Source organism: Sphaeramia orbicularis, chromosome 11 (assembly GCF_902148855.1).
Source record: "Sphaeramia orbicularis chromosome 11, fSphaOr1.1, whole genome shotgun sequence".
Classification (NCBI taxonomy): domain Eukaryota; kingdom Metazoa; phylum Chordata; class Actinopteri; order Kurtiformes; family Apogonidae; genus Sphaeramia; species Sphaeramia orbicularis.
The window spans coordinates 8394570-8418252 of NC_043967.1; the positions used below are offsets into that span (position 1 = coordinate 8394570).

The window sequence follows — 23683 nt, forward strand, 5'->3', positions numbered from 1 at the left end:
ATTAGGTGAAATTAGTTTTTGATCACAACATACATTCATCCTCCTAAGTCTTACAAAAAGTTCATATGACTACATTTTTGACCATAAAAACAATGTTGCCATCATTGATTCACAAACCTGATATGGATGAAGTGTGTTGAAAATTTGTCGGAATATGAACTATCCCTAGATGCTGCCCTCTGGGAACTTCACAAATAATTGAAAGACAGAGTGTTATATCAGTCATATGCTTATTTTGGCCAAAGTCAGGTATTCAGGGATTTACAAAACCACATAAAATTCTGAGCCGAAGTCAGGACAAAATGAATTTGAAAAAGCTCTTCAAACAGTGTGTAGGTACAGACTGTTTGGAATTATGGAACTTGTGTCTGACATGAATGAATGAATACATGATGACAGGTATGATGATGGTTGTTGAAAAAATGAGAAGCTACTCATTGCATCAGGTAAAGGGTTAAAGAACTTCTTACATATTAATCACTGCAGTAATTAAACACTGGAAGGATGTGAACTATTGACTTAGTTAAATCCAGATGGATTTATTATCTAACTTCACTCCAATAAAAATCCAACACAATCAATACAGTCACAGTTGTAGCCATGCATAAAACTGCATTGTCAACTATAGTATGTGTTTTTCTATAAAAACCAAGACTACTGTACAGAGTAATTCACAGAGGCAGTAATAGTAATAATAAAGTTTTTATGAAATAAAGCATTCAGTGAACACGTGAATGAGTGAAACCAAAGACATTCAGATAAAAGACACGGGTCAAATAAAGTTAAACTGTTAAGATGTGGTTTAAGAATTTCTTTTGTGTAATAGTATGTTTCTCTGGGCTTCAGGGCATTTGCTCTTGTTGATGTTTGTATTGTATTGTTTATATGTCCAAAGTAAAACATTCATTCATTCATAAGATCGGGAAATCTGCACTAAATGGACTTAACAGTATAGGTACCTTAACGCCAGTGTCTGGAGAGGACATACAAACAGAAATCCACTTTGAAATTACAGTTTGGGATCTGGCCAAAGGCGGAAGTGTCTGGCAGTGACTCCTCCCGTTGTGTGTGTTCACTCTTGGATCAACGTTTTCCCTTGAGTATGTCTCTGTCAGTCCCTGTGTGCGGGTCCCACTGGTCGTACGGAAAATGGATTTGTATAACCCTTGACAGTTTCATTGTCTCCCTCGGTGGTAATGAGTTTGTGACTTCTGTGGATCAAATGAACTGTCGGGATTTCCAGAATCAGCGGTATGGGCAAACTCCACTCCAAACTAGGTGAGACTATTTTTTGTCTAAGAGAAGTGTCGTATTATACTAGGGTCATTTCTGACTGGTACTTTGTACTTTTTCTTGTTTTTGCGTAGCTCCAAAGCGCAGACAGAGTCCTGAAGGTAATACAGTAACATCTTCATGAGACATAAACACTACGAGTCCTTTTCGAGTTTTTTTGGGTTATTCATCTGTCATCTGTCATCAGGTGGGATACTGGCTTCCATTCACACACCGAGAGAAAGGCCAGCAGAGGTACCACTGTTTTTGGATTATTTATCAGTATTCATATTTGGAGGACTGGATTTTTGCCCTGCTGAAACCTCCATCACCCTCATCTTAATCAAACAGAAAGATTTCATGTCTATGTCTCTTTTTTGTTTGTTTGTTACTACATTGTTATTGTTGTTGGAGGAGAGATTCAAGCCATATCTCTCCTCGTTACATACACCACCTGTATTGGCTGATTTTTGATGGCTATTTTCAGGATTCACATCTAGACATACTAACTTTGATAGAAAAATAATCGCTCAAAAATTAAAACAATCTCACCAGAGCTACCTTAGTTTTCAGTGTTTGTTTGAGTCACAGATGAACTGCTGAGAGTGATGTTGAGTAATCCAGATGTATTTATCTATCTATCAATTTCTACATTTTGGTATTAATGCTTTGACTTAGGTTTTGTCAAGTGTTCACTAGTTTCTAATAAAGTCAAAAATAGTATATTTTCAACAGTTTTGTTCAGGGCCTCTGGTGATATCATCTGACAACAGCATATAGGAACTAATAAAGTAAAAATGACAAAAAGACATTTTAAATAGAAAGTTACAGAAAAATGTAACAAGATAAAAATGACAAACATGGAAGAAGACATAAATGAAAAAGGGATTTAACAATCTGATGAAAACAATGTAAAACACATAATAAAGTGGAAATACCAAAATGAAGATTTAATAAGATGAAAATTCCATAAAAAATTAAAGGACAAAAATGTAAAAAAAAAAAAAAAAGAAAACAAACAAAAAAAAAACACAGTAAGATCAAAATCACGTGGGACACGAGATGAAAACAACATAAAAGATGAATCATGCCAAAAACAATTTAAAAGATTCAACAAGGCATTTGTCTTAAATGTAACTTGTGAAACCATGAGGATTTTCTTGAGTAAATATATGAGGCAAAAATCTGACAAATGACACATGAATGTTTTAGCTTTACAAATAGCTGTATTTTTAACAACAAAACTCTCTTTTTTTCAAACTGCATATAAATTAAGTTTGTCTAGTGTCAAATAAATTTTATATATATATATATATATATATATATATATATATATATATATATATATATATATATATATATTTATATATATGTTGTTATGTTGAATTTCTACAGAAAGTGTATAGTATAGTTTCATGGGACATGACAAACTGATAATACTTGAAAATAACTAACCATAAGGAGAAGATTTTACATAAACAAGAGTGGTGTACATTCCTCTGGAGGTTTGATCTTATACTACAGAAAAAATAATCACTCAAACACTAGCAGGCTCTTCATACTGGCTAAATGCAGCTTTCATTTCACTCAGACCAGTTTCAGGATAAATAGTATTTGCCCACATCACATCCAGGGAACATAAAAGGTGTTTGGTAGTCGTATATTTATTCTTCCTCCCTTCCTGCTCTTTCTCTATAAAGAGAGTCCAGGGTCTGTGAAGTGCAACAGGGCCGTCCCCTCTGAACAGCGAGGTCTTTATACCAGACTGCACAGAAAAAAAATCCACATCTGGTACTGCTTTCGTAAGACAGACAGACCGACAGACTAAAAACCACGCAGAGGGGTTGATTGTGGTGGGAGTATGAGGTCATGAGAAGAGAGGTCGTCTGATTGTATCACGTGTACACTTACTGTCAATGAAGCTGCAGAAGTCATGAGACTTAGTTTAAAGGTTTTTGAAGTGTTTAGAGGCACTGCTGAGGCTATATTTTCTCCCCCTTTATGTGAAAGCCATGGACGCCTGCGTTGTGGAGAAAGAAACTTATTCTGCCAAGATGTTTTAAAGGTTGTGAGGGAGTTTTTGAGCTTGTTAATGTCAAGATGCTTCCTGCCATTAGATTTTCCAAGTTTATATAGTTTGATTCTCCATGACGGCAGAATGTTTGAGTCACAATGTGAGAAGAGATGTTTTAGGTTCCTTTTAATGCTGATTATCCCTCCTCTGTCTCATATATATTTTCCTTTTTTCTGTTGAGAGTTTGGCAGTTTTATAAATCCACAAAATTACGAATTTTACAACTTTCAAAATGCAAAAATCAACATCCAAAGTATGACTTATACATAGAATAATGTGGACTGTTAAATGACTACCAATATGGATTCCGAAAAAATCGTACCACCTATGGCTGTGATGGAACTAGTAGAAAACCTATCTGCACCAATCGATTCAAAAGAATATAGTATTGGTATCTTTATTGACCCAAAAGAGGCTTTTGATACATTATATCATAATATTCTTTTTCAAAAATTACAAAAATATGGATCTCAAGGACCTGTGCAAGCATGGCTGCACAGCTACTTGGAGAACAGATGTCAGTTCGTTCAAATAAATGATGTAAAGTCTGATTTGCAAAGAGGGACCTGTGGAATTCCACAAGGATCAACTCTTGGGCCTAAACTCTTTATGTTGTATTTAAACGATATATGTAATTTGTCAAATGTTTTAAGTTATGTCTTATTTGCAGATGATACCACCTTGTACTGTTCTGGTGACGATTTAACTCAGTTGTTGTATAAGGTGGAGAGAGAGCTACATAAACTAAAGATATGGGTTGATATGAATAAATTATCATTAAATATAAACAAAACTAAATTTATAGTATTTACAAAATGAAAAATTAAAAGCAAAATTAGAATAATGCTAAATAATTTATCAATAGAGAGAGTATATGAAAATAAATTCCTAGGTGTAATTATAGGTTGAACTGGAAATCTCATATGAAAAATTTCCAAACTAAAGTATCAAAAGCAATAGCAATAATATATAAACATAGATATACCTTAAATAAAAAGAGCTTGTTCTTAATATACTGCTCTTTAGTAATTCCTTACATAACCTACTGCATTGAGGTATGGGGCAATCCATACAAATCAAATACTAAATCAATGTATACATTACAAAAAAGGACATAAGGGTCATTACATTTACAACTTATAATGAACCAACAAATGAATTATTCATTAATCTGCAAACACAAAAATTCTATGATCTAGTCGACCTATACACTCTTACAATAATGATCAAAGTTAAAAATAACCTCATGTCAAAAGCAATCTAGGAAATGTTCAAAATTAGAGACAGTCATTGTGATCTTCGAGGGACTGAAATATTCACAAAGAAAACATTTAGAACAAATATTATGAAATCCTGTATGTCTGTCAGAGGAGTAGATCTGTGGAACATAGTTTCACAGATCAGTTGAAACTATGTACCTTTCTCTCTCACCTTAGAAAAATTTAGAAATATGACTTAATAGATATATGAACTTTAAGTCTTAAGTTTGTATGCAACATTTAATACTTATTTCAGCATTCATATTGTTTTCATTGTCAGTGTGAATATGTTGTGTTTGTTAAAGTTGAGGACGTGCTGTAAGGTAATGTATAAAAGGTAGGCAAAATAAGCAGAAATCTTTAGCCTACTCCTTTTCAGTCTGACTGTATAAATTAATTATTTAATTAGTGAAGTTTGTATTATAAATTTTTGTTTCATGGAGTGATTGTTGGATCTATGGATTGGATGGATCTGTGAACTGGGTTTGTTCTTCAGTCTGAAATAAAACAATAAAGCAAAAAAAAAAAAACCCCAAAATCTTACAATGATACATTGATAAATGTAGTCTCCTTAGGTTTGTTGAAGGATTAGGTCCAGTCTAGATTCCAGGTGATGGTGGTTGAGGAGGTTTCCAATTATTTTAGGAAAGTTGTTTTTGACGGTTGTCCTTACCATATTTGTGAAATAAAACAGGCATATTAAGCCTTTCATGCATACTGGTCACTACAGTGGACAGCTATTCTACAGCTGTTCTCTTGTATATTCATGGATTTTGTTGTTTTTTGTTTGTTTGTTTGTTTGTTTTTACACATATCTTTATTAAAGTTTTAAGACACTACATATCTTTTCTGACATGAATTGGTAACCTTGTGTAGATCTCCCCTGAGCATAAACCCCCAGAATCACAAGCCCTCCCATCAGTAAATACATGTTTCTTTGCTTCAAAAATTAAATGCATGGTGTCCAGCTGATTATTATTATTATTATTATTATTATTATTATTATTATTATTATATTTTATTTATTTTATCTATTTATTTATTTTATTTTTTTATAAGAAATTTTTCAATCACATTGTTTTTTTCATGTTTAAAGAGAAATGAAAACACTCAGGGAAAAAAATCTTGATTAAGGTTCTCATAACTCGTGCATGAAAGGGTTAATTTCACCAAATAACATGTTCGAAATGTAATTAAAAAATATATGGAAGAATAACAGTTTGACAAAAAGTTGAAATTTATAGTGTGAATTGATGTCATTTACATTGTATGTAAGTTATTCCTTACTTTAGAAACTGGACTCTGTGTTGCATGCTTTTTTAAAGTTTTGAACTATTGCTTATTCACACACTGTAGGATAGTTCACTCTAAATCAGGGGAGAAAATTTACAATGTTGATTTTATCTGTCAGTGTGGTTATGTAAACTACCACTTCTATCTCCGGCCTCTAACCCTACAGCAATAGATCAACTGCCATGTTCTTTTATGTTGTATTTATGTTTTCAATGTCTATTTTCAGTACTGTGCAAAAGTCCTCGTCCAACATTAGATTGTTGGTTTAGTAAAGTTCTAATGACCATACATTTCTCAGTCTCTGTATTAAGATACAATTTGAATATATGGGAAGTATGTACAGCAGTAAAAACAAAAGTTTCACGGAAAAGAAGCGTGACTTCCCTTTGCACTTGACCCTTTTGTCCAGACAGTGTGAGATGTATTGCATTAACTGTCTGATATTTTATACTTTATGCCCATAGAGCCAGTATAGACTCCAGCAGCCCTCACAGGGCCTAAGTGGTTTGGAAAATGGATGGATAGATGTATGGATACTTATTTTTGACCCAGTCCTATCCTTCATGAGCACAACTACTTTTGAACTCCTTTAGTTAGATACATGGTTAGTCTATCTTTGTGAAATTAGCTCATGCATGTCAGCTATATTTCAGTTACACAAGAAATCTTGGTTTTAAAGTAACCTGAGGGTCAGGCTGCTCATTTTTGTGAATTACTATAACATGCATCAGACTAAGACCAAACTGAAGCTGGTCTAATACAATAAATGAGTCTTAAACACCTTTAAGAGACTTTCCCTTCAGCTGGACTCAGCAAAGTCTAAACTCATGGTAGCATCATTTCTCCATGTTGCTTGGTTGCACTCTCCAGATATCACATTACCAGTAAGACCGTTACACAGCCTGATTCACAAAGACAGCCACTGTTCTACCAAAACTTTCTTCTCAAGATGGATAAATGGTATGTTATGAGGTTTTTTTGATGATTCATCCAGGGTAGCAGACTGCTGAAGACAAGACATATTCAGAAGCACACCTTTCTCCTACCAGCACCCTCCCCTTCCACCCTCTTCTGTAGGAAATCAAACCCAGCATCAAAGCTTCACAGCAGGCAGAGCATGTCGGACTCAGAGAGGAGGGTGTGGAGATGGACCAGTTGGGTTTTACAGGTGTGGGTGTATTCACTCATCTTAGCATTCCTCTTGTTGCTTATCTGCATCTGCCCTGAGCATAGGGTGACTGATATGGTGTCTGTTGGTGCTTTTAGTCCTTTCTTGTATGGTTGTACATGGTTTGACCTAGACAGCAGATTGGCATCACATTTGAGGTAGTATTGTAGTACTTCAGATCAGTATTGGTCTTGGTCTCATCTCATTCTCAGGATCTTATATCGTGGCCTAAGCCACAATGTAGAGGATATGACTATATTTCTGGGCTTACCACTGAAGGTTTAGATGCTGTCCAATTTCACATGTGGCCTAGATGATGTCATGACCAGGTATCAAATACAGGAACACCCATATAACTTAAAGATAAAACTTACCATAGAAGTCCAGTGGGAAACAACTAAAATCCAAAACAGGTAATCCACATAATTTTAGTGCTATACACATAGACTAATTTTGCTTATGTACTGCCTCAAAGCCTTACACTGGCAATACCATGCATCCCCTGTGAACTGTCAAGGTAATTTGCAAACATCTTTACTGGGTTTGATGTAAATGCATCCATCCATTTTGTGAAGCCCTTCGTCCTTGTTAGGGTTGCAGGGGTGTTGGAGCCTATCTGGGTTACTAATGGACAAAGGGTTGATGTAAAACCACCAGCTTGAAATGTAGCTCATTGTTTGACTAACTAGAACTGGAATTCCCAAACACCTTCAACTTAAGTCTCAAAAGAAAAAACTGGTGTCTTCCCAAGACTCAAGCATTCATATTTACATTGTGAATTGCTATAATACCTACAATTCTACATCCTTCTCAAGTGTCCACCAATGTTGGATTTTGTTACCTGTGGAATTTTAGTGAATGGAGCCACAGCCTGATGCTCCATCGTCGACTCGTGTGTGTCCACGGTGTAATTGATTTTTTTTTTTTTTAATCCATGAGGGCCATCAATTGTTTTCCAGTGTTTACGGAGTCAAAAATAATGAATAACTGAATAAAGAAATGAAACTAGAAGCACTCGGAGAGCGCAGACCTCCGCCAAGGCTGATCAGTGCCGCCCCACCCCCCCCCCCCCCCCCCCCCCCCGTGGGGCCCCCCACCCCCGATCACCACCAGAATTAATCATTTCTTCCTTATCCCATTTCCAACAAACCCTGAAAATTTCATCCAAATCTGTCCATAACTTTTTGAGTTATGTTGCACACTAACGATCAGTGGCCCCCCCCCGTGGGCCCCCCCACCCCCGATCACCATCAAAATTTAATCATTTCTTCCTTATCCCATTTCCAACAAACCCTGAAAATTTCATCCAAATCTGTCCATAACTTTTTGAGTTATGTTGCACACTAACGATCAGTGCCCCCCCCCCCCCCCCCCGTGGGCCCCCCCACCCCCGATCACCATCAAAATTTAATCATTTCTTCCTTATCCCATTTCCAACAAACCCTGAAAATTTCATCCAAATCTGTCCATAACTTTTTGAGTTATGTTGCACACTAACGGACAGACAAACAAACAGACAGACAAACAAACAAACAAACCCTGGCAAAAACATAACCTCCTTGGCGGAGGTAACAAATACCTTAACTTAATAAACAACCAAACAAAGACATGATCAAAGGTAAAAAAAAAAAAAAAAAAAAACTGTTCAGATTCACTCTCGTATTTCCAGTTCTATACCCATCTATGTCACCAACTTACATAAAATGTCTATAAGATAAACAATATTCAGTTACCAATAAACAAATAATTACAACAATTTATTCCTCAATACATAAATTAAAGGAAGTATCACATGTGGAAAAACCAAAAACTCACCCCACATGTCAAAATTCATAACATACCATACATAAACTGTGAATAATGCCTCGTGTTTATTAGTTAGATAAATTGATGTTTTTACTGGCGAATTGGTATTTACTCCTGAAATCAAATGTGAAATCTACACAGCTCACCTAGGCTTCCCTATTCATTATCTATTCCCCTCAATGCATCCTGATCAATGTCATGATATGGTCTCAGCTTCGGGGATCTTGACAACAAAACTCATTTGATTTTCAATTCAATTCAGTTCAGTTCAATTCAATTAAAAAACCTGAACATGTCCCCAGGGAAAATTTAAAGACATGTATGAGCTGCAGGGTTACACAACACAACCAAAGTTCTGAGAAAATAAAGTAAAAAGAAAATAATATAATATGATACATAATGCATAATAAGAAGGACAACTTGTACAATAAATAGCAAAACTGTGTCTTTAATATTTAAAAAAAGTTTGAATTGTCCATAGAGGATGTAAATATGTGACTGTATTGATAAGGTGGGTAAAGTGGATAAAGTGCAGACTGGATATTACAGAATGTAAACATGAGTTGTGGAGTGGAAGAAATTTTCAATTGTTGTTGCAGAGGTAGTAATGAATAAATAAATATAAGTAACCTGCCATCCAGAGGGGAGCCTGGTTATGGTTCTTGTATTGTATATTACCCATAACAGCCTCTAAGGCACTGATGATCCCTATTTGTTCCTAATAAATCTGGTTTTATTATTGTTTAGATTAAAATGAAAAGCACCTTAATATTTACATGCTGAGAAGAAGAAGGAATGGTTAGGAATTTAATGGTTTTGTAGATGTATTTGTTTCTGCTTTTTAGTGCATTATTTTATTTATATTATTCATTACTTTTATGTCTTCACACTTTCCTTTTTTTTTTGCTTTTTTGCTAGTGTTTTTCAGGAGTGTTTTTGTATGCAGCTGAGCTATTGTGACCAAGCAATTTCCCTTGTGGATCAATAAAGTTTGTCTAAGTCTGAGTTTAAGTCTGAGGTCCAATCAAACCTGGCCTGTCCTGCTTCTCTTGTTCCTGTCTTTCTGTTTTAATCTGTACAGTCAGCTAAAAAGTCATAAGTTTCATCCCATGATAATGAACAAGTCTGAAAAGTTTATGCTGAATTGAAGTGCACTCAGTTTAGTGACGGAAAGGTAAATGTTCAAATGTTCAGCACTGCTCACATCTGGAGGTCCTCCTCATAATCACACTCTTGAGATGTGAAAATAACCTTAAAATTGCTTCTTTTCCTCTATGAATCTTTCTTTAATGCTTGTATGTTCTCATAATTCACTGTTATTATATTCACAGAACTTGTTCAGGGAACTGAAGGAAACATCTCCCAATAACTGTGACCTCAAAGGTAAAGTACTACCTGCACCACACTGAAAAAAACATTTTGTTTCGTATTTGAGTAGAGAAGCTTTGGCCTTTGGGTGTGCATCTTTCATTTTATTCTCAGCTTCCAAACACTTGTCGACAACAGAGCCTTTAGCAACAAAATGAATAATCATCCACAGATTACATGTTAGTACTGTATTTCAACTGTGTTCAGTTGAAAAAAGAATTTAAAGGTTGAACTCTGTGTATTTCAGTGACATTGCCACCAGAAAGAGGATCTGATTATGGCAGCCATCTTCCAGAAAAAAAACAGTCAAAGAAGAGGGACAGCCACACTGCTGTGAGTGATCTGATGTTTTCATCTCAAAAATGTCCTGTATGTGATGGATAGAATTGTATTATTTAAGGATAAGTACAGTATAGACCCAAGTTTACCAAACTTGGGGTCAAGACCAGAATGAATCATGGACCTATTTTTGTTGGTGTAGATACTGAGTTCAATACATAATAAAACTGTGCCAGCCATGTGATTCTGTGTATTAACTTTTAAGTAGTTGTTCAGCAGTTGTCAATCAGCGGTGCCTCAAACCAAATTTGTTCTACAAATTTATTGAACTGCTTCTTCCTGCCACCAGTTTTTTTTTTTTTTGGTGTTCAAGACTTATACCAACTAGCCAAAACTGTAGGTCTTGTTGGATGCTCCTGGTCTGCAGTGGTTGGTGTCCTACGAAAAGCAAGGATAACAAGATTTGAGAATCTGTGGGATCATACCATTATTACCACCTCCCTGAAATTGTTTAAATCCCTGCTTTGGCACTACAAGATCTCTGAAAATGATTTGGAACCAATACATACATTAGCATCAAAACATTTAAGTCCTGGCAGTTGTGACGTGGGGCCTCCATTTTTATTGTCCAACACATCCCACTGATTGATTGGACTGAGTCTGGGTTGTCCTTTGTCCGACCACTTTTGGTAGGTACTAACCACTGCAGAACAGGAACAACCAAAAACACTTTTAGTTGTGGAGATGCCCTGACTCAGTGATCAAGCCATCACAATGCGGCCTCTTGTTAATGTTGTTCACATCTTTATGCTGACAATTTTACTGCTTCCAACATATTAACTTCAAGGACTATGTGTTCACTTGCTGCCCAATGTATTCAACCCACTGAAGTGTGCCACTTGAGTGAGATAATAAACATTATTATCCACTGATCTATCAGTGGTCATAATGTTATGGCTAATCAGTGTAATAAAATCAATGTTATTGTTGGTTTACTAGTGCTGAAAATGAAGACTCAAGTTATTAAAATAGTGTAAAATATATAGTGATAGTGAAATAAAATAGAAGAAGGGAAGGGAAGGGAAGGGAAGGGAAGGGAAGGGAAGGGAAGGGAAGGGAAGAGCCGCTTTATTGCCAAACAGAACATACACTAACTGGTGCACATCATGAATGAAATTTCGATGCAGAAAGCTCACCATCGGAATGGTAAAACAAACAAACAAAGCAAAAATTATTTGAGATTAAAACAATTACAATATATACACATACCATATAGAGGATTAACTACATTTTCTCTATTAATACATAAACTGGGGCTCCAGTGTTACCTACTTTTGACTGTTGCTAGTGTTAGCTGATCTGACTGAAAAAAAAATGTATGTGTTTAAAAAAAACAGTGATGGGTAATAAATGGGTAAATTTGTCCATCACCAAAAGGGTCACTTTGGGGATCACGTTACACACTTTTTCAGCATTATGTTTAGTTCAGTAACAAGGTCTGTTGACTTTGTAGGACACAGAGGATATCAAACACGCAGAGGATCCCAGACAGGAGTGGGTCTTCACGCTGTACAACTTTGATCACAGCAGCAAGGCCACCAAAGAGGTACAGGGTGTTATGTTAAGGGGTTAAACTGGGTTTGCATGTGGTTCATATGCATGTGTCTTCTGCAGGACATGTCCAGCCTAATTCATTCCATGTATGAGGCCTTAGAGGCTTCAGTCAAGCAGCCTTCTGGTGGCACCACAGTCCTGAAGTTCAACCTTGTCATGTCACCCTCTCTCCAAGACAAGGTCTCACAACCAGGTAAAAAAAACGATAGTACGTTACTTCCTAACTGCACATAATAGTGTAGCTTTAAAATTGCATCAGCTCTATTCATTTTAATTTCTAAGAAAAACACCTTAGTTTCGCTTCCTTTTACAATTCCACAATTACCTTTTGTTTTACACTGAGGACCTGACTAGTTTTAGTTGAGTTTTTAATTAAGTTTCAGAGTTAAATTTTGAGCTTGGACTAAAGAAGCTGGAAAAGTAATGATGAAAGAATGTATGACATCAGCCTAATCCTAACCCGGACCCATTTTATTCTTGAACCACTGAAAACTAGACCTTGGCAGTTGATTGATGACATTAGTCTCAATATTATTTGTATATTGTGCTAAAGATCCTGATTGTGATATACAGTACATTTCATGGTTTATTTACTTGACACTGTCAGTTAAAACAATTACAAAATGGGTTAATGCTTTGTGAAAATAAAGCGATATAACAAAGGGGATATGGTAACACCAGGAATTCTGTCCATCTTTTTGTCCATCTGTTTGTCTGACTGAGATTTTTATCCAACCCATTTCTTGAAGACAAATCACCTGATTCTTTTTAAATTTGACACATATTTTCTTTACCATTAGGAGAGGTGCAGTGCACAGTTTAATGGCTGAATTTAAATTTTGGGATTTTGTTTTGTTTTTTTTTACACATATTTGGAAATTTGTCTGACTGATTTCTCAAAAAGTACTCACCTGATTCAGCAGACGCAGTGTGATCATATTGAAAGTTTAGACTTGGGCTGGATAATGTTTGTTTTGATTTGACTGAACTACCCAAAAAGGACAGTAATTACAATTATCTTTAATTTAAAATTCTAAATTAATCCCTGATTAGGCAGGGTATCAGTGAACAGGAGGGGCAAAGTGCTGTGTGGTGCGGCAGGGGTATTAGTAAGCTCTGCTTACTTTTTCACTTATTGTTTTAATTTCACTCTTTTATTTCTAATTATGTTGAATTTTGTACATTTACATTTCTGAAATATCCAGGTGTTTTGAAAGTTTTTGTTATGTTCTTAAAGTGCATAAATTATCTTCCCAAAGAGTTGCCCATACTGCAGCCTTTGCTGCTGCTCTAGCATAAAGGCAGTTTTCTCCAGTTTCAGCTCCAAACATGAGGATAACATCCCACTCTTTTCATCAGAGAAAGAGCAGAGTGCATTTCGCGAGGCAGGAAGTCCTAAAAGAAGACTCTACTGTGCAGATGAAAACATCGAGCGCAGAAACCATTATTTGGATCTGGCTGGTGTTGAAAACTACACTTCCAAGTTTGACACTAAAGGTATAGAATCTTCTAATCTGGTAACATTCACTCCTTTTCAGAGGATTATTTTTTATAACTTTAGATTAAAGTTAGTGTTAGGCTTTTAATAGAAGCAGTATAAAGTTAATTTGTATCAAGTAGATTTAATTTGGAACATCTTCTACCACCTGTGTACAACATGTGGCTGAAACACAACCTAAGCTATATCTTGGGTTAATGTAACCTGAAGTCTGACCCAAAAAATGAGTCCTCATGAATGTTAAAGTGATGTTTTTGATATCATTATATAAACTCCTAACATCCAACATCCATTTGCATTTTTCATGAAACTGCTCCATTTCTGTAGAATCCCCATCTCAGGAGCCCAGACACAATCCTCTTTCAGCTCCTCAGCACCACCTTGTGCTGGCAGGGGAGAACTACAGCTCCTCAGAGCATCCCGGAGGTTCCTCTCTGTTTCATTCCCCAAAGGGCAAGTCATCTGACAAAGAAGGAAGGTCCACCAGAGTCCACAGCCAGCACCCTGCTTCCTGGTGCCAGCCTAGCCACCCTAAACACCCAGTCTACAGCACTCCACAACGTACACACAGCAAAAGGCTACGATCCAGAGAACAAGAAACTATCTCACCTGGCTCCCAGACCCAGCCAAGAGGAGACAGGGAGATATCAGCCAAACGTAATCCCACCTGTGGTTCCCCTGCTCTTCTGGCCCTACGACATGATCACCATCACTACCACGAGCATCACCACCACCATCATCATCACCACTACCACCCAGCATGAATGCATTTCAGACACATGACTGGACTGGACTCCAGCTCAGGTGAGAAAAGTCACTGGAGTGCAGACATGAAATGTCAGATATAATACTGTTTAAGACCCCTCACGAACGCTAATAATCACAGTGAGGAAGCACAGATGTCAATGGCTCCACAAACAAACAGTGTTCAGTGACCTTTAAAATGTATTTCAATACAGATTACAATGCACATACTCCTGAATGTAATGCACAATATATACTGTTTGATTAGTCAAAGTGGCTTAGGGTTTGAAAAATACTACTGTCTAAAATAGACTGAACCAAGACATCAGCTCCTAGTATATGGAAACAAAAACAGTGTGGCATTTTATTTTGGAAAATGATTAAAAGCCAGTATTTTCTTAACCTTTCATTTTCCACTGCATGTAAATGCCAGTAAAAACTGATGAATGTAAAACTGTTTGAACAGGAAATTCTGTAATCCAACATTTTGTGTTTATTTTGTTTTCTGAGGTGCATATTGTTTTGAAAGTATTCCTCAAAATAAAAGAAAATGTAAAAGAATATTTTAAAATGGTACCACAAAAGACAGTCTTCAGTTTTTCTGTTCCCACACAACTAAAATAGGTGGCGATATAAACAATAACAATGTAAATTTATTTTTGAGTTAAATTCTTTATACAATGTTTTTTAAAACACGATTTTATAGCATATTATCAGTTTATTAGTAATTCATTTTAAATTGCAAAGTGGAAATTGCAGACTTTAAAACATGAATCTATTGGTTTTAAGGATCACTATCTTTGATAACCACCTATCTGTATCTATCGCCAGTTTCTGGGATGATCTCACAGTGTTTTTTTCTCTGATTCTTCAGGCTTTTTCTCACAAGCACAAGGTGTGAATAGTGTCACGTATTCCAGCTTAAATGAAATGTTGTTCCTGCTTAGCTCTTGGTGGAAATTACAAACAGACACTGTACCCAACGAAGGACGTGAGACAGCTGTTTCTATAAATAACCTCAACCCTTTTACCTACCACGAGACTCCATGCCTCATTGCAGTAAGGCCGGTGCTAGACAGTTGAACAACACGCAGATACAGACAGACAGATAGCAACAAAGCAGTGGAAGCCAAACACTGACTCACTGAGCTGTTGACCACAGCTCTCACCTCCAACCAGGAGACTCATAGATCTACAGTTAAAACAACAGGGACAGAACCTGTGACTATGAAGTCATTGCAATTCCTCGCTGCAGAGGGCTTCATCCGAAGCGGTCCAGCTGCTATGGAGAATCTCAGTGGCGTGTCCTTTAACCTCTACCCACTTCTCTTCAAGGCCTGCTACCTTCATGAGCAGGCAGACATGCTGCATGCACTGGTCCAGACGTGGCCCCTGCGTGAACTTAACATACAGAAGCTTTTGGGAAAAACTGCAGGCTGTCAGATGGACCTCACCTCCCGCACCTGCCGGCTTTGTCTTGAAGCTCTATTAACAGGCCTGAAGGTACATAATTAGTCTTGAGAATGGTATACCAGTAGGGTTGGGTGATAAAATGATTATTAGAAGTATGGTGAAGTATTTTTATAGTTTGATAATAATATTTATCACAATATATGCTTTTCTTTTGATTTTTTTGATTTTTTCTTTCTTTAAATTCTCAAACACTACCAAAATGTGTTGATTTTATTCATGTATATTTAACATTGAAAAGACATTTTATCATTTTAACTGATTTCAATGTTCAACCTCTAGATTTGCGAAATGTTCTGCTGTGTTAAGTGTTTGCCAGAATATTTTAATAGCATTTACTTGTTTTAGATTAAAAAAGATTAAAATCTTTCTCTGTTAAAAGATTTCCCTTGTTTACCATAGGATTACGTGCTGAGTCCTCCCAAAACCTATGCCAAGAGTCTTCATCTGGTGGACCTGACAGCTCTGAAGGATGTTGAGCACCAGGCCTGTCCCTGCAGGTCCACTCTCGGGCGATGGGCAAGAACCCATCTCTTAACCCAAATGTGCTATGAGACCATGGTGGCAATGCAAGCCAGTGATGTATCCATATCTGCTTTTGAAACTTCCATTGATGTCCATTTGAATGGCTTTGTCACAGGCCGCAGCTATGAGTTGGTGGCCCAGGCCTTCCTCCTCATCCGCTACTGCCCACTAAAACTTCGCTTTGTAGGTTTTCGGGCTGATTCCCTTGCTCTCAAGCAGCTCTTTTATGTTCTCAGACTAGCAGAGCCAAAGTGTATTTCAAAGCTTGAGGTGGTCCACAATGTTCCCCTAGAGGCTACACACCTGGAGGTGTTGCTATCGAGGGTAGAGTTTCCCAAACTGCAGTCTTTGACCCTGCCAACTGGGGCTTTGGATGTGAGGAGGCTGGGACGTGATGATGAGGATCTGTTAGCCACCATTGGCAGACTGCTGGCACAGATCAGGACTCTAACAGAGCTCTGTGTGGGTTTCTCCACTCTCACCGGACATTTGCGCAGACTGCTGAGGTGAGTGATGGCTGAAGTGAGGTACAGCTTGGCGATAAAACATTTTTCCTTAGGTTCATTTTATTTGGAATCCATAACCCATACTCTGATTTTCTAACATACTAAATATTTTCTACCTCTATATTTCTGAAATGTTCTGATTTTTGTAAGAGTTTGTCAACTTTAATAATCCTCCAGGGGAAATTCAGTATTCATCAGTTGTCATCATTCCATCTTTTCATTGGTTTTCACCTCATTAGGTCTTTTAAGAATTATTTATAACCACAAATTAGTTTGGTTTCTTCAACTTCCTCTCAGGATCAAACATCAGTCTTTAAACTTGAAACAAATAATGATTTTGGATTAATTGTGATATGGTATCAGCTGATGTTTTGTTTTATCATGATAACATTTGTAGTTGTATCGCTCAACCCTGGAGACAGGCGTTTTATTTTTGTCTGGGGGAAATTTGATAGTGATTAAGGTCATGTGATGTTGATCTTACATCAACTTTGGAGCATTAAAACCTTTAATGCTCCTCATAATAATCACATAGATCAGCACTACAACACTTCCCAGCTTTGGGGATCCTGTTTAGCAATGTGGGGCATTTTGTTGTTAACATTATTGACCTGATGCCAGTTTGAGGACAGACAGCTGCGCTTGATTAGATAGAAAGGTTAGCCAGAAACCTAACCACAAGAATTCATCAGTTCACAATTACAATTCATTTGCATATAGTTGTTTCAAATATGACAATTGATCTGTCTGGAGTTTGTCCATTACTTAACAATTTGCAAAATATGAAACTGGTTTAGGCTGGTACAAGTCATCCGCCTGCATCTGTCTAAGGACTTTCTGTAGAGCTATAATTATGTTTATTTTTTCTAAACCTGTCTATCATTTTATGCACTGTCTCAATCCCATACTAACATCTTTGGCCTGTTTTTCTTTCATAGTCCTCTGGACACTCCACTGCAGTGCTTAGAGTTGGCCAACTGTGGCCTGAACCGTGTGGATATGACGTACTTGGCCAACAGCCTCCACAGTGAGGCTTTGGTCCGCCTGGACATCAGCGGGCATGACATCATTGGCTCTTTCTCCACTGCTTTCCACAAACTGCTCCACCGATGCTCAGCCACACTGGTGAGCCTGGCTCTCGAGGAATGCGGAATAGAAGACGAGCACATGGACATATTTACTAATGCTCTAGGTTGCTGTCAGGCTCTGGAAGAGCTCAAGTTCATGGGAAATCCGCTGACATCTGCAGCTCTGCAGCGGCTCTTCTCCATGCTGGCTGCAGGGTTTTCCAAGTTAAAGTATATAGAAGTACCTGTTCCACGTGAATGCTACCCTGAAGAAGTTACCTATCCACTGGATGACTCAGCCTTGCTACAGTACAACAAGGACTTGTTTCAGGAGATCAGGGACCAGCTGATGGGGATCCTGGCAGGTGCTGGGAAGGGGAGTGTGGAGGTGTGCACTCCGCTGATGGGGGCCTATGACCCAGACATCAATGAAACCAGCAATGAGCTGGGAGTGTGCATGTTAACATCTTTTAATAGTGTCATTGGGACATTTATAGGCACCATAAGTGAAGTGGATTCCAGGAGATCACAGAAAAATAACTAATGGTATTTGCTATGGCTAAGTAAGGACAGGAAGGAATAGGCAGACTAAAGCACAGTTATTGGATCTGGTGCACGAATCCACACCTACTGTGTGAACCGAGGACCTGTTTCAGAAAGGATATTTAACAAATTCAGCCTCATACGAAGATGGGAAATTCAGGAGTTTCAACACAGATGACCAGAGTTGGTTATCTCAGAGTCTGTACTATGACTTCATGAGTCCCTGGTTATTGACAAAATCCATTATCATTGGGGCTGAGATGATTCACCATGGCAACAGATCATGAAGAGCTGCAGTTTTAGTTTAAATGAGTAAAAAATACATGCAAGATATGTATGCTGTAGCAGACTATATGCACATCTGTCCTGAAAAAACATACAGCCATACAGAATAAAGAGTCTGACTAAAGTGGAATAACAGTAATATCATATATAATATGGACAGTCATTGAATCTCCCTTCATTGTAACTGCACCTCATACTGGTGTTAAGTATTTATTTAAACTCAAGTTTTCAATAAATCCACTTTGTGAAACAAGGCCCACATTGGAATCATGTATTGATCCCAATGTGGACCTTGTTTCCAGTATAGTTCACTGGTGTATTTGAACAATACACTGAATCCATGGAGAGATTTAATTTGGCTTTTAACTAATGCCTCTGTTTTATCCACTCTAAGGTTTTACAGTTATATTTAATATATATCTTAAGATTCTTTTAACCAGCGCTTCTGTTTTATCATTTTAATGTTTAATATTTGTATTATATTTATATATGTCTTACATTTAGCTTCTTTTAATCAATTCTTTTATATCTTTTTAATGTTTCTTATCTATATTCTCCAGTGTTTCATCAGAGGGAGCCCTCCGTGCCAGGGGGCGGCTGTGGCGCCTTCTTTCACTGGGGTCTGCTCCTTTCCGGTGGGTGGGGGTCTCAGTTGGCCCTCTCCCACTGGTTGGGATGTGGCGCTGTGTCGCTGGTGCCTGGTTGCCGGGGTCAGCGGCTGCCTCCTGGTACGGATGGCTCCCTGAGACAGCGCCTCCTCTTTTACTTTTTCTTTCTGGTCCTCCCATGCTCAGTTAGCCTTTTTAAGTATGTGTGAGCTTGTGGGCTTGCATGTGTGTGTGTGTGTGGGGTGGTACTGATTTTTAAACTTATATGTAAAGCACTTTGTGCTACAGCCTTAATGTATGAAAAGTGCTATATAAATAAAGATTGATTGATTGAGATGACCTGGATATATGATATCTAGTGTGTAAAATGCGTTACTTAACAAAACATTATATTCAATCCCCTATGGCGCTAGATCCACAGAACAAGCTTGACTGAAGGTCAGCACTGTGAAAATAGAGTTGAGAGACCTAGATGTTTTAGGCAATGGACTAATCTAATGTAGGGTCATTTCATTCATCATTTGATATTATCTCATTACTTCCAAAAGTATGCAAGCTAATCTATTGAGCAATGCAGACAGATTTATCTATGGGGTGAGTTATGGTAAAAAGGTTTGCTCACAAGTTTTTTTTGTTATACCAAACTCTACATGGTCCTACAATTTTAACGTATATAACTGGGTTTGTAAACTAGATTTCTCACACAATTGTCAATCACAAGTGTGACGGTTTCATTTACAACTAGCACGTTGACCCATGGGAATAACAGGTTCTAGATTTGGTAGTTCTTATGCCTTTGTGTATTCATACATGCTGTACTGCATTTGTCCAGCAGTCACCACCAAAGCGCCCTGGATACAGCAATGTGATTGTAAGGCTATTGTATTCCAAAATTACTAATATCTCCCAAAATATTGGTCTAATCAATTTGCCGTTTTCGCTAGTCTGTTCCTTGACCAAAAATACACAAGTATGTCAAACTGCAGTAGTCAGCTCTTTCCAGATTTTGTGTGAGTCCCCAGACACATACACGCATGCATGCACAGAGGCCACTTGGCCTTTATGATATGGATGAAATAATGAATACCTCAATACATTTGTATTAAATCTGTCAGTTTCTAAAATGTACATGCCTTTAATGAGTAGTTTTATATAGGATTACATTTCATTTTAAATATTACAATAGGGGATAATCACGCACATGACTGAAGACGAGCATTAAAAGCCTGAACTGAAATCATTTATTTCTTCGTCCATTCTTCCTTTTCTTTCCTCTCACGGATCACTTCTTGCAGGTATGGTGTCAGGTAAGCAACATCCTGAAGGGAAACAATAAAGGGGAAAAGAAAAGATAATATCTACCAGGTCATTCTGAGGATTAATATTTTTAACTGATAATTTTGCTCATCCATTAAAGACTGACAATCTAAGAGGCTTTCAAAATAGTCACTGGGTTCCCATGAACACCAAAAGTGTTGTACACCATCTCAAGAACTGGTAATATAATTTCCATGTTCATTCCCAACATTAAGTATATTTCAAAGAGCTTTAAATTATAGCACTGAAATTAAACACCACACTTTTTTATTCTGAAATTCTCTAATCTGTTCTATTCTAAATACTCAAAATAACTAAAAGTCACATAAACTTATTACACTGATGACTTCAAAAACACAATACTGAATTTGAAGTGTTGGTGAGGGTAACTATTAACATCCACAGAAAAATGAAATAAAAATAGAAGTTCATATGCAAGTATGTACCTCGTCAAATTTTGTCCACTGGTCTTTAGGGAGGATCTGTTGCTTCATGGACAGGTCCATGGCTCTTTTGATCCTGAACATCCTATCATTGAAGAGGTTCTCAGGGAGCCTCCTCACTGCCTCCTTCACATCTGTATCCTCGTAGAGTGTGTCATCCCGCATTAAACCTAATACAAGGCATGACACAAATTAGTAAAATACAAAGTCATCTATTCATCAAGTGACCACATTAATGGCGCTCAGTTATGTTTCTCGGCGAAGGAAATATAAATAATTTAGATGCCTTTCACGCAGATGTTGAATCATTCCTGTGAAGCCATTTGTGGAGTTCTATTATGCAACAGAGCAGTATAAAGCTATCTTGGGTCTTACCGAGTTTGTTGAAGCCACACATGTTGTAGTACCATTTGCGCACGCCAAGCAGAAACCTGCCTGACGCCACTGGAGAGAGAGAGAGAGAGAGGGGGGGGGGGGGGGGTAGAGGCAGGTAGATTTATATACATACATATATATATATATATATATATATATATATATATATATATATATATATACATACATACATACATATATATATATATATATATATATATATATATATATATATATATATATATACATATATACACACACACACACACACACACACACACACACACACACAGATTTTTGTTTCAAACACGTTCAACATTCACAGTACTTACACAGCATTTACATTTCCCTCTCTTCCAATGTTTGACATGGAGTAAGCAGAAGTATAAACTTATATGTTCCTACCCCCTTCCATACACTGAATGCACACGAGCTACCAACTTACAGTTTACCCAGTTAATAAGATGTTACTTGTGCAATTACTACATTAAACTGTGAGAGAGGTCACCCTTTTACGATGTACAAGCAACCACACTAACTGAACATATTTCAGAGTACATAAATCTATCTTTGAAATGGATAAAATATGAACACAATACAACGACTAGCATAATATGCCTTTCGACTTCGTCATTATATTAAACATTTCAGAACACGTTGGGTGCATTATCCTTACAGCTATGGGGAAACACACCAAGACGTTTTATTATAAAACAGGAACCAAAGAGCCTGTTTGTGACGTAAACCGGCTAACTAAATAAGTACAATTCAAAAGTGACTCACTCTAGCGGCTAACACAAGCTAAGAATCATAGCGTTAGCATCAGTTAGCACGGGGACACCAGAGGACATGTACAAGTCAAAGGCACAAAACGGTATATTAGGCTAAGGAAACAGCATAGTAGCATAATATGCGCTACAATATATAGCCAAATAAACAATGCTAGTGTTAAATATAGCTAATTCATTTAAAAGCCAAAATGTGACCATAAATCGACATGAGTTTACCTGGTGCCCTCGACGCCATGTTTAACACTCAGAATCACCGCGGTGCACTCTGGGTAAGGAGTAGTATTTAGGTCATATGGGAAATTGTGCAATTTTGTCCTTAGGTAGTGTTCTTGTACGGGACAACACTGTACGGTTGAAGTGAGGGCGTAAATGTCTTCCATCACTCCACAGAGAAATCGTTTTACTCCGTAACATACATTCTGTTTTACAGGGCTGATCATTAGCATGCAGTATATGTATGGTTATACTAAATATCCCGTCTTTTTCTTGTAATAAGTGACGTTAATTAACGTATAAAATTAACCCTGAAAACACTATTTATTCCACCTCTGGTAAAAGCTCTGCAGTCAATCCCTGAGTAAGTATATTATGAGAAAATGTATTTGTACTGGTACTTTTGCATAGAGAGCAAAAGAAGTCATTCGTGTATCCATAATTGGTGGATTTGCTTATATAAGAGTAATCCTTCATCTTCATCTGTTTGTTTTTTTTTTTTTTAATTTGATTTATACAGAAAAATAATCATGCTACAGTTCCAATGTCCCGATTCCATTTGCTTTATGAATGAAGGTTGAAATACCACAGTAAAATATATTACTATTGGGTAGGACAACTTAGGTATATTGAGATTTATTTTTCAACAAGTTATACTCTACATCTACATACACAGACACTTGATTGAATTTGAGGCAACAAACTACTAATCCACTAGTTAAAAACAACATACAGTTGGATGTGAATAACTTTACCAAACCACTAAATTTGTCATCACAGTGTAGTCTGATGGGATAAGCAAAATTTTATACCACGAACAGAACACTAGCAACAAAAGGATAAGAAAGAATTCAAGATCTGTTTTAAACTAATGCAGAATATTTTTTTCAAATACAACTCAGGAGTTTCATTTGAACAATCAAAAATAATGGTTCAAACTAATCCCTTAGTCAAATTGAGAAAAGATTATCAAAGTCTGCTGAATTTATTTAGATCCATACAGTTTATTAATCTCAAATCCACTGGAGCATTTGAACTGTACACTGAATCCATGGAGAGATGACCCAGTGTGTGTGTGTTTTAAAAGGGGGGTCCATTTCTGTCAATTTCACTTTTTCATCTTCCTCTTCTGTCCTGTCCACCTCTATCATCCTGCATACTCTTT

At 37.1% G+C, this 23683-nt stretch overlaps 3 protein-coding genes across 7 annotated transcripts; 2 read left to right on the forward strand and 1 right to left on the reverse strand.

Annotated features, from left to right (window-relative positions):
* Positions 1 to 1139: 1139 nt before the first annotated feature.
* Positions 1140 to 15822, forward strand: LOC115428296 (protein naked cuticle homolog 2). Of its 5 annotated transcripts, none has more exons than XM_030147208.1 (11): positions 1140 to 1278; positions 1368 to 1394; positions 1481 to 1527; positions 6893 to 7066; positions 10204 to 10255; positions 10488 to 10573; positions 12033 to 12125; positions 12194 to 12326; positions 13449 to 13630; positions 13959 to 14435; positions 15711 to 15822. In XM_030147208.1, the coding sequence occupies exons 1-10, from the start codon at positions 1254 to 1256 to the stop codon at positions 14412 to 14414; spliced, it is 1275 nt and encodes a 424-aa protein (XP_030003068.1). In that variant the 5' UTR covers positions 1140 to 1253; the 3' UTR covers positions 14415 to 14435; positions 15711 to 15822. The 5 variants fall into 5 exon arrangements, with proteins under 5 accessions (XP_030003068.1, XP_030003071.1, XP_030003067.1 ...); XM_030147211.1 differs by having other exon boundaries at positions 13493 to 13630; XM_030147207.1 differs by lacking the exon at positions 15711 to 15822 and adding an exon at positions 15250 to 15369.
* On the forward strand, positions 15583 to 18815 carry lrrc14b (leucine rich repeat containing 14B). The gene is made up of 3 exons (XM_030147206.1): positions 15583 to 15878; positions 16248 to 16876; positions 17815 to 18815. The coding sequence occupies exons 1-3, from the start codon at positions 15603 to 15605 to the stop codon at positions 18485 to 18487; spliced, it is 1578 nt and encodes a 525-aa protein (XP_030003066.1). The 5' UTR covers positions 15583 to 15602; the 3' UTR covers positions 18488 to 18815.
* A 1607-nt stretch (positions 18816 to 20422) lies between these two features.
* On the reverse strand, positions 20423 to 22591 carry uqcrb (ubiquinol-cytochrome c reductase binding protein). Its single transcript, XM_030147215.1, has 4 exons — positions 22522 to 22591; positions 21515 to 21583; positions 21143 to 21309; positions 20423 to 20698 (listed from the first exon to the last, which is right to left on the reverse strand). The coding sequence occupies exons 1-4, from the start codon at positions 22538 to 22540 to the stop codon at positions 20621 to 20623; spliced, it is 333 nt and encodes a 110-aa protein (XP_030003075.1). The 5' UTR covers positions 22541 to 22591; the 3' UTR covers positions 20423 to 20620.
* Between the last annotated feature and the right edge of the window lie 1092 nt (positions 22592 to 23683).

What these genes read in the sequence shown, in the direction of transcription:
- uqcrb (XM_030147215.1), bottom strand. An exon ending in GTGTGGCTTCAACAAACTCG is followed by an intron (nt 21,310 to 21,514) that starts GTAAGACCCAAG and finishes GCCTTGTATTAG; the next exon opens with GTTTAATGCGGGATGACACA. An exon ending in AGTGGACAAAATTTGACGAG is followed by an intron (nt 20,699 to 21,142) that starts GTACATACTTGC and finishes GTTTCCCTTCAG; the next exon opens with GATGTTGCTTACCTGACACC.
- LOC115428296 (XM_030147208.1), top strand. Translation starts at nt 1,254, where the DNA reads ATGGGCAAACTCCACTCCAAACTAG. An exon ending in GCGCAGACAGAGTCCTGAAG is followed by an intron (nt 1,395 to 1,480) that starts GTAATACAGTAA and finishes ATCTGTCATCAG; the next exon opens with GTGGGATACTGGCTTCCATT. An exon ending in CAATAACTGTGACCTCAAAG is followed by an intron (nt 10,256 to 10,487) that starts GTAAAGTACTAC and finishes TGTGTATTTCAG; the next exon opens with TGACATTGCCACCAGAAAGA.
- lrrc14b (XM_030147206.1), top strand. Translation starts at nt 15,603, where the DNA reads ATGAAGTCATTGCAATTCCTCGCTGCAGAGGGCTTCATCCGAAGCGGT. An exon ending in CTCTATTAACAGGCCTGAAG is followed by an intron (nt 15,879 to 16,247) that starts GTACATAATTAG and finishes TGTTTACCATAG; the next exon opens with GATTACGTGCTGAGTCCTCC. An exon ending in CATTTGCGCAGACTGCTGAG is followed by an intron (nt 16,877 to 17,814) that starts GTGAGTGATGGC and finishes TTTCTTTCATAG; the next exon opens with TCCTCTGGACACTCCACTGC.